This window comes from Coenobita brevimanus, chromosome 24, assembly GCF_032717465.1.
Source record: "Coenobita brevimanus isolate Jiangsu-jjx chromosome 24, ASM3271746v2, whole genome shotgun sequence".
Lineage (NCBI taxonomy): Eukaryota > Metazoa > Arthropoda > Malacostraca > Decapoda > Coenobitidae > Coenobita > Coenobita brevimanus.
Window position 1 is genome coordinate 42,282,568 of NC_136977.1, and position 10,898 is coordinate 42,293,465.

Below are 10,898 nucleotides of genomic sequence, written 5' to 3' on the forward strand. Positions count from 1 at the left end.
GTCTTGAACGGATTTTGATGAAATTTTATGAATGGTGGGCCATGGGCCAAAGAAGAAGTGATTAAAATTTGGGCCGGATCCGGATCCGGAGTATCCCGCACAATATCTCCAGAAGTTCTCAATAAATTTCAATGAAATTTTGGGGAATGGTGGGCCGTGGACCAGGAAAGAATTGATTAAATTTGGGGGCGGATCCGGATCCCTTTTAATGACAACGGCATTGGCGGAGGTATGCGCTTTCTGAGGGCTTTCTAGTTTATCTTTTTATACGACTTTATAAAGCTCAGGAGAGACGTTTGATGATGAAAGGGTGAGAATCAAACTCCTGTAACCCCATTTCCTAACAGAGGCCCTTCGTAAGATAAAAAGTATTTCTAGCTAGATTCAAATTTTAAAGGAGGTTCTCTGGCTGAAGTGGTTGAGCTAAATAAAATCGTCTTGTGCCAGCCAGAATAATACCCACAGGAAGAGGTTACTGAGATCGCTTGTAATCCTTTCACTTCCCTTGGCTGAGTAAAGTTGTTCAGGATTAACCAACAAAATTCCCAAGTGTGAGTCACCTACTGGACGGGGTAATATTGTAATATTAGGACAGCTGTGCTGAGGGTGAGGTGAGGGAGGGGAGGGGAAAATAGGACACGCACGCACGCACGCACACACACACACACACACACACACACACACACACACACACACACACACACACACACACACACACACACACACATGGAGAAGAAGAAGAAAGAATAAAAAGAATGAAGAAAAAATTGGAGAAAAGGTTGAAAAGCGGAGAGAGAGAGAGAGAGAGAGAGAGGGGGGGGGTTGTTGTAACGATGCTTAGGGTCAAAGATCATCGTAAGTCTTAACCCTTTAGACGGCGACATTCTCTCTCTCTCTCTCTCTCTCTCTCTCTCTCTCTCTCGCCTTCAGTTCGTAAATTCTCACGTAAACAGAATAAATTTGTCTCAAGGTAGCAAAAATAAATCAACAGAAGAAAAGTGTTAAGCTCTTCAATACGTGGTTGCATTCTTTATTTACATATTGCAATCTCAGACGGTTTTATGCAGCTTCGAACTGATTTTCCGAATTGGTAAGGGGTTAGATAGGGTCCTTATTAACCCCTTCACGTCAGGTTAATGTTAACCAAGATGTATAAAATCGTCTGACAGTAGTGAGAATGCATTTTAAAAGACTCGGTTTAATTTTCTGAGAATTGAATAATAAAAATGAACAGACTTGGAAGAACTCCTGCCGGGATTTAAAAAAAAAAAAAAATCAACCCGAGTACGTCGTTTTCAATTATCAGTACATTGTTGCCATCTCCTGACGATTTATTGATTTATTCTGGGATATACATTTCGTCATGGGGGGGTTGTGTATAGCATTCATTAGCGCTTTTACCACTAGGGGCTCTCCCACAGTAAATAAATAAAATGAATATAAAATCGCCCAGTAGTAGCAATAATCAGCTACAGAAATACGTCATGGTGTTAATGCGCCTCATCCCTTCAATGTGATGACGTATTTTCCGGCTCCTTATCGTTAGACAGATTAATTTAACGTAGGAAAGACCTCAAGTAATATAGCGGTTGATTTAAGCCTAGATCGAATCCCTCCTGTTCGAAAAATCTCAAAGTATCTTTAAAAATCGTCTGATGGTAGCAAGAATAAACCTTTAAAAATAACCTAAAGTCTTCTGATTCATCCGACAGGTAAAATTACCTACATGATTAGTCAGGTTTACTAATTATCCTGGAGAACAAAGCATTCTCCCCTAAATTAGGTAGAATAGTTATCAAGAAAAACATTAGTAGAAAACATTAGTGTGCTGTGTTAACCCATAAAAGTTGATAAGCCTGAACAGTTTCGTGCCGCGATGAGAAAATTAACCGCATGATTAGCCACGTATGCGTAGATACCCGTTTTTGTCCTGATTTTTTTCAGAAACCTTGGGCGGGTCGTAAACTGAAATGAAAGTCAGTTTTATTCATTAGATTTATGCATCATATTCTCACCGCAAGCGACATTGCTGCATCCGCTCTAAAACTGGTCTGCGGAATTTATCGCATATACTTGTATTTATTTTCTAATGGGTATTGATAGTTATCATCATTGTCATTGTTACTTTTATCATCATCGTCATTGTTAGCGTCTTCATCGTCGTCGTCGTCGTCTCCGTCATCATCATCATCATCATCATCATAACCCACTTTCCCATATCAGAATTTTCCTTGGTAGATGTGGCCATATACTTTTCTCTTTAGCCAAAACAACCTTTGGCACAGAGATGCTTTTCATGAGTCACACCTGGCTCACGAGTGGCACCTGCTCGTCGTGATAGGTGTAAGGAGAGGGAGGGAAAGTGTTAGGAAAATGTGTGTTATAGTCAAGGATGAAATTTGTCCAGATATTTCAGTTTTACATCTAGCTTTCCTCGGCTGGTTAATATTCCTGAGCTGAGAAAGGCATGGTAGGTTTCTCTGTCCATAGATGATACTTTTTAATAATGTCATCTTGGACGCTGATGGATATGCCTGAAATGTGAAATAGATGCAGTGTTTTGCCTTTGACTATATATGATTCGCTTCCAGTATACAGAGGCGATTACACGAATATTTGAGGGTGTGAGGGAGTGTGGTGTACTGTTAAAATGGATCGTTGCAGAGGAAAGGCAGACGCCCATGGAGTTTCACTCCTTTCAGTATGTAGCGTCGGGCATGGCCGGCCTACAAGTACCGCATGATTAATTTAACTTTAATAGTGCACTTGAATTATCTTTTGTAATTACTTGTATCTTGATAAAATGGTCAGTGCTTGCAAAACTGACAGACGAGAGAGAATTAACCCATAAGAACATAAGAAAAGAGGATGATTGCTGAAGGTGGGTTGGGCCATGCTGGGTTATGCTACTCGCCACTGAGAGTTCTCCGGAGGTCTAGAGGTTAAGACTCTATCTCGATTACTGTGCCATATTTAGAATCAAACTGGGAAGGAAGAGATATTGAATTTCCCACTTAAGCTCAAGAGATTACGACCGTGTAACACTGCAACCGTTGCAACAAAAACGACACAAGATCGAAAAAATTGAAGAGACAGTAAATGACCCTACAAATGCTGGAAGATTATAAAGCAGAATGAATAAGTGGAAGGTTTAAGCATCGGGAGAAACAGCTCATCAGGGGAGAGGTAAAGATGTGGCACACTGGAGGGAGGGAAAGGTGGAGAGGTGAGACGGGAAGCTGGTGGTGTCAGGTGTGGGCGGCCAGTGTGGTGGAAGAGCTGGTAGAGAGAGGGTGCTCGCTCTCCCCCTCCCCCATCCGACCTGATCACACTTGGACACTGCTTTAACCCCGTCTGCTGTTGGATAAATTTTTGAACTGTTGGTGCTTATGTCTGGTATATACCTCTGAATTTGAGCGCATCTAATATTGAATTCTACATGTACTCATACAGTGCTGATTTAGTACTGAATTTTAAGCTCACAAAAGCGCACGTGGCTAAGCACATATTATATTTCTCAGTCGACTCTGAGCGCATGTGATATTTACTTAGCACATCCAGCACTTACTTCTGAACTCTTTGCCACATGGCCATTATAGTTCTCCGGACCTTATCATCCCCTTTATCAAATTAATGCGGTGCATGGGATGGGGTAGCCACTTGGATGTGAAGCACGTATTTTCTCCATCATGACCTTATAAGGGACGCAGATTTCTTTAAAAGGACAGAATATGCAGAAAAAGTATAAATGTCTCCATAAACTAAAGTGCTGTTTATTTTCAAGGTACAGATAGCAACTGCGTGAGACACTAGTTGAGTTTAAAGAAATGTGAGACACCAGTAGAGTTTTAAGATAGTGAGATACCAGCACTGATATACCGATAAGGAGACCGGTGAAGGAGCAGCAACGTAACAATGATTCCGTCAAAGAGGCCACGGATGGAGTGCCTAGACGGAGGTACAACCACCTTGCTGGCTGGTGATGCAGTGGACAGTAACAACAACCGAAGTGACATTTGCGGATCGACTTATGGTGACAGGAAGAGCGACCATTACGACAGCAAACACCATGGCACCACACTCCACGAAAGCGACCACCACGACGGCAGTCATCACCAAACCTACCTTCACGACAGCAAACACCGAGACAGGGATCACGACAGCAAACATCAAAGTCAGGGTCGGGTGGGTGTGGGCTGTAGGCGGCCAAGGGTTTGTGCGGTCAAGTACCAACTAAGACCCAGGTCACTGAAGACGCGTTACTTGTGTGACCCTGAGTGGAGCCTGCAGGACCCCCTGGATCATAAGCCGCGTACACCCCCGCTGTCAAGGTACCGCAGGAAGACCGCCAACGCCCGCGAGAGATGCCGTATGCGGCAAATTAATAATGCCTTCGAGAGCCTGCGTGGCGTGCTGCCCTGGTGGGTGTGCCGACGCCGGCCGGCCACCGACATGACTAAAATCGCCACCCTGAGGCTGGCCTCAGCCTATATCAGGTCCCTGCAGGACATGCTGGACGGTAACGCTCCCCAAGACACCTGCACCTGGGTCCTCTCAAGCATCTTTGGTGAGGAACACGAGCCCCAACAACCAGAAGTCACCCTCGTCAACGCAGATGGCGTCCCCAGCAAAGCGCAGCCGCAGCCGCTGCAGCAGCAGCAGCAGGTGGCCCAGGACACGGACCTGTTCACGCTGCTGTGCGAGACCGGGGAGGCCACACCGATAAACGACCTAGACACGTTTTCTGCGGGCCCGTCAGACTCGCACACTGACCCTGTTAAGCTGTTCATCAACCCGTACATCCCATGGCAGCAGCATCAACAACAAACGCTCGTCACTTGACACCCCCTTACATTCTACACAAGCCCACAAACACACTCGCACAAGCACATTCGAACCGAGTTTTCTTATCACACAGTGGTTAGGTGGAGAGAAATTATCATGACTCTGATGTACTGGTTATGAGAAAGACAGTGAAGTGGGAGGACAGTACCTGATAATGTACTTTTCTCAACTGTAATACTGGTCCATACATTATTCTTGTCATCATCAACATCACCGTCATAACCCTGTTTCCCACTAATTTAATGAGTTAGAATACAGAAATAGACATCATGTATACAGCCAGTTCATAAGTAGGGATACACATCTACTCGAGGTATCAATTGTAGTGTCCACTGCTAGTGAGATGCGGAACAATTTCACTCACTGCCTGGTGCACTGATCATCATTGCACCAGGCAGGAGGGGAAATAGTAGACAGTGAACCTACATTAGACAAAACGGGTAGATGTGTATCCATTATTATGAACGCGACTATCCTTCTCAGTGTCATGGTGCTTATGTTTCAAAGAATGTTGTGTTATGTATCTGAAATGAATGGCCGTAATCTCAAAACGGAGATATAAGGTAGATTTATGAAGTCCTCCATTTCTACCGATCGTTGTGCATGTTGCGGATATTAGTTGTGGTTAGTCTGATGCCACGTTACAGAGCGCATTTGTAGGTAGTGGTCAGACATTTTACTCCCATCACAGACTTCACAAATGACTCAGAAATTGGAGGTTTACTTTCATCATACTGTATAGATTATTTTAAAAAATATGTATCTGTTGCATCTTTTCTTTCCGCCAGTTACAACGCGATCTTGTTTAGATTAGGAAGGCCCTGTTTCTTTAAGGGCGATAAAAATAATCTAATCCCATTATTACGAAACAACTTTATTAATCAGAGCAAAATCATGTCTGGCGTTAGCAAGAGTAAAGTAAGAATAAAATAAAGGAGGACTAAACAGGAGGTCAGCTAATGTGGCCTGTTTGCTTCAGTGAACTTAGGGCTGCGGTCAATAATCCCTTTACACGTCTGGAATCCCGATATACTGGAGAGATTACAACCCGTCCATCCCAATTTAATTATTGTTAGTTAATCCAAGATCTCATTAGGCTTTGACACCATTTCGAGGCAGTGTAAACGAACTACTGACTGCAGCTGAACGTGTATATTTCCCCTGCTGGTTTGAGTGATATTTGTTTCTTTTTGTAAATGTTTTTGCAGAATATAGATTATATTTTATGGGAACCTGACATATGAATTAACCTAAAAGAGTATTGCTCCCGTATTTAAGTATATTTTCACTGTAATTAGGATGAGAATAATCCTAATAAATTCACAGGTGTCATAGGTTGCAGTGCCACTCGTATTCTCGTCTGTTTGGAGGCTCCCTGGAACCTCTTGAGTATTTTTTATCTTATACGTCATTATTTTCTCCTATTTATGCAGTTAGTGTTAATATAAACCTAATAAATACACCGTACACGAGAATAGTAAAACTTAAAATATTAAATAAATAGTAAAGGACATTATAGAAAACCTCTCAGGCTGACGAGAATTTGGTCCCATGTGTAACTGTTTTCCTTTAGTATGTACGAGTAATTTTATGCTATTGAGGAATAATTAGAGTATTTAATAAGAATATATTTGTGATGTGAAGAATGTTCCTATACAAGAAAATGGTTTGCCCAATTATTTAAGCTGAGGGTTTGCGTTGGCCTTATGTCTATCTGTGTGTGTGTGTGTGTGTGTGTGTGTGTGTGTGTGTGTGTGTGTGTGTGTGTGTGTGTGTGTGTGTGTGTGTGTGCGCGCGCAGTCTTTTCACCTTAACCTGGCCCAGATTTTCGTCCATTTGCAGTTTATTTCATGTAGCAATATTGTAGAATTAAAACAATACTACGACTCTAGATCATTTTCTCAGCACTTCTTCGAGATTAGCATCATATTCTAGTGTTAATCTATTTTTATATCTCAGCCTTCAAGATGGACGGATGGCAATTTTAGGCCAGGTTAAAGTAAAGGGAGCATAGTTAACTACGTCAATAGTACTTCTAGTCATGATCTATGTGCCATATTGTTAACACTTCCAGATTTGTGCCTTGGGTGTTGGAGTTCCTGGGTTATATAAAGAAGGTGGTTGTGGTTGTGGTTGTTCAGCCATCTCGCTCTATGAGGCCTTCCATAATTCTGCTTAACGTTTCTCAGCAAAGTAAAATGTTGTGAAGTGACAGTGTAGTGATGAAGGATTAATTTGTGAAGTGGAGGTTACCCTTATGTAGGACTGGATATGGCAGAGGTTGTCTATAGGGTTAAGTGGGGATTTGTGATATGGTGGGATATATGTAGGGGCAGTTGCGTAGAGATGGTTTTATGTACTGGTGATTGTGTGTGTGGGGGGGGAGGGGTTATGGTAGGATTTGTGATGAAGCAGTGGGTGTATTGACTTGATCTGTGTGGTTATGACTATGTAAGATGAAGGTTTACATATGTCATCGGTGATAGTACAGATAAGAGTGTATGATATATTTGAGGCTGTCTAGGTCTGAGTGGGTATTATGTAGTGCTATTTGTTCTGTACGGGTTATGTAGAAGTGTCCATTAATTTTGTGGTTTTATGAAGGTGAAGGGATGTGAGAGGGCCGAAACTGAGGGATATATGAAGGCTTGTCTGGTCGCTTATGCAGAGGTCGTGATGCGTGAAATGGGGGTGATTTCGTATAGGTGTTGATCTACATAATGGGGGCGATTGCATACAAGTGATGATGGATGTTCCTTGCCGGAAGTGAGGTTGTTTGGTGAGGATTGTGTGTGTGTGTGTGTGTGTGTGTGTGTGTGTGTGTGTGTGTGTGTGTGTGTGTGTGTGTGTGTGTGTGTGTGTGTGTGTGTGTGTGTGTGTGTGTGTGTGTGTGTGTGTGTGTGTGTGTGTTTGAGAGAGAGAGAGAGAGAGAGAGAGAGAGTGTGTGTGTGTTTTGCCTAGGGCGCCTCATATCACCATTCCTGCCTTTATATTCACTTCGCTTCGCCCATAACTCATCTCCTGTCATAGTCGATTCTACATCCATTTACCATGACTGTCTCTGTTGATTATGTTTCTGTTGCTTATCGTCTGTGTTTTCTGCCATGTATCTGAGGTTTTTGGTTTCTTTTTTTGTCGTCTACAGGTTCTCTCCTTTAGTTTTCAGGTAATTTATTTTCTCTGCTTCACTTTGATATTGCCATGGAAACGTTCACCCATTTCCCCTCATTCCATAGCCTACCACCAAATTTGAGCTTCATGGCCTCAGTTACTCCCCTCCCTTGCTTCAAAAATCATCAGTTCGTTTGCCCTCCGCGTCATTCTTATCGAGTATGTTCATTATTCAGTTTGTTTTCATTTAGATCACCCTCTTATCCACTGAACTTACCACTTACTTACCTCTCACTAACCCCAAACTATTCCCACCGTCCGGCCCGCCGATGTGCCATTCTCCTTTGGGCTCCAGTTATCTCATTTACGTCTCTCCTGGTCATGCGTCATTTGTTATGTCATTTTGTTCGGAAAGTTGATGTTATGGACTGTTTACCTCTGTCCCATGGCGTGTAACATGAGTTTTACAGTAGATTCTCTGTTTTATCATCATCATCATCATCATCGTCATCATTATTGTTTATCATCGTCGTCCTATCGAATTTTACTTTTACACATAGGGTGGTAAGAATCTCCTGTAGAAGTCGCAGAAGGAAAGCAGGTTTGAATAAGGAGCTCTCTAAAGAATATTCCGTGACTCCTCCATTCACTCCCCCAATTATCCTTCAAAATACTGTACATCTACATTTCCTTCTATTTAAATTATAGGCTGTGTGATTTGTTTTTGAAGCCTTTTGTCAATGTATTATTTTTCTTCTTGTATACGTCCATGAAGATATCTGTAGCTCTTTTGTATCTTTCTTGTTGTTTAGTTGTAATGGATGTGTGGAAAACATATTATTATCATGAGTATTTATTGTAATTTATTCACCCATATATTAGGGGTTAATTAGAAGCTTATTTTTTAAAATTTTCTAAGTATTTAAAGAGCCATTTTTTCATTTCTAAGCTCTCTTGTATCTTTTCCTTACGAGTTTATTTTTGTAAGTGGTCCTTCATTATTCCTTTGTCTGTTATTTGTAAAAACTAATTCGATATCTGCCTTTGGACGACGGAGGGATTTCCTGTGGCGAATAAAATCGTCTGGCTCAGTGTGCAGTGCGCAGTGTCTGAATGCAATAAGTCGTCAGCCGTCGTTTGAGAATAATAAAGAAGTAATAATTCCTTCCCGTACTTTAAATTTATTCTCAATGCTTGTCATACATGAACTTGACTTCCACCTGAGTCAATATGGATTTTTTTTTACTTTTTTCTGTGTCTCTTTAGTTTGTGTCATTTTGGTGGTAATAAAGAGGTGAATGTGTTTTTGGTCTTTACATTTCCCTTAGTTAAGCTTATTTTCTTCACTCTTCATGATGAATGCTTGGTTGTGGAAATTTTAAGAGGTATTTTACGAGGTTAGCATGTGAGGTCAGGAATATTGTTTACTAAATACGAGCGAGTGACCTGGGAAAGATTAAAGTCTGTGGAATTACCCGCTAAGTTTGAAGGAAGGAGGAGACGCGGGAAGAATTAGATGGTGCGGACGTGAATTTGGGGGGGGGGGGAGAAAAGTGTTGGGGTTGAACTCAATATAATTTGGAAATACGACATGGGTTGAGGGCAGTCAGTGTGTAGTATTCGTAAAGGAGGGGAAATGGTTTATTATTATTATTATTATTATTATTATGATGATGATGATGATGATGATGGAGTGTGTGGTGAAATGCTGAGGTATGGAGGTGAGATTGTTGTGGAATGGATATGGAAGTTGTGTAGATTGGCTTGGGAAGAGGGAAGGGTTCCAGAGGACTGGAAATCAGGTATAATTGTTCCTCTATATAAAGGAAAAGGGGAGAGAGAAGTATGTGGTAACCATAGGGGTATTTGCCTTCTTAATGTGACTGGTAAAATGTATGGTAGAATACTCATTGATAGGGTTAGGCATATGACAGAGGAGCTAGTTGAAGAAAAACAAGGGGGATTTAGGAAGGGAAAAGTGTGTGTAGATCAGATATTTGTTCTAAGATGTTTAGTGGAGAAGTATCTAGAGAAGGGAAAGAAAGTGTATGCTGCCTTCATGGACTTTGAGAAAGCTTATGACAGAATAGATAGGCAAGGTATGTGGAAGGTATTAAGAAAATATGGAGTGGATGGGAAATTGCTGAATGCTGTGAAGAGTTTGTACAAAGGAGCTAGGGCTACGGTGCGAGTGGATGATGAGCTGAGTGAATTTTTTTATCTCAATGTGGGACTGAAACAGGGTTGTGTGATGTCACCATGGCTGTTTAATATATACATGGATGGGGTTGTAAAGGAGGTGCAGGGTAGGGCAGTGGATGTGGGGGTGGCTCTAATGAATGAGGGTGAGATTTGGAAGATTCCGGTGTTGCTGTTTGCTGATGATACAGTATTGTTGAGTGAAGATGAATGGGAGTTGCAAGGTTTGGTGAATGAATTTGGGACAGTGTGTAGGAGGAGGAAGCTGAAAGTTAATGTAAACAAAAGTAAAGTTAAGGTGTTTGAGAGGAATGAAGTCACAGAATGTACAGTGAGGTTGGATGGTGAGGATATGGAGAGTGTGAGTGCATTCAAGTACTTGGGTAGTTTGATGAGTAAGGATGGAACTTTGGGGGATGAAGTGCGTGAAAGGGTACAGCAGGGAAGGAAGGTTGTTGGTTCACTGAAAGCAGTGATGAGAAATAGGGAGGTGAGTATGGAAGTTAAGAAGTCACTGCATGATAGTATTGTAATCCCTACCCTGACGTATGGAAGCGAGGCGTGGACCTTGCAAGAGGGGAACAAGTCAAGAGTGAGAGCAGTGGAAATGAGTTACTTGAGAGCAGCGTGTGGAGTGACATGGAGGGACAGGTTGACGAATGAAGAAGTGAAGGAACATTGTGGGGTGGATGTGGATGTGGTTGAGAAGATTAGGAGAAATACACTGAGGTGGTTTGGACATG

The 10,898-nt window shown here is 42.0% G+C and overlaps 1 protein-coding gene across 1 annotated transcript; it reads left to right on the plus strand.

The window, feature by feature from the left end:
* Positions 1–3,915: 3,915 nt before the first annotated feature.
* Positions 3,916–4,842, plus strand: LOC145393363 (uncharacterized). Its single transcript, XM_080267462.1, has one exon. It carries the CDS (start codon positions 3,916–3,918, stop codon positions 4,840–4,842), a length of 927 nt encoding a protein of 308 aa, XP_080123588.1.
* The last annotated feature ends 6,056 nt before the right edge of the window (positions 4,843–10,898 follow it).

Bases quoted from the DNA above. Each gene is read 5' to 3' on its own strand.
- LOC145393363 (XM_080267462.1), top strand. From the start codon at position 3,916: ATGATTCCGTCAAAGAGGCCACGGATGGAGTGCCTAGACGGAGGTACA.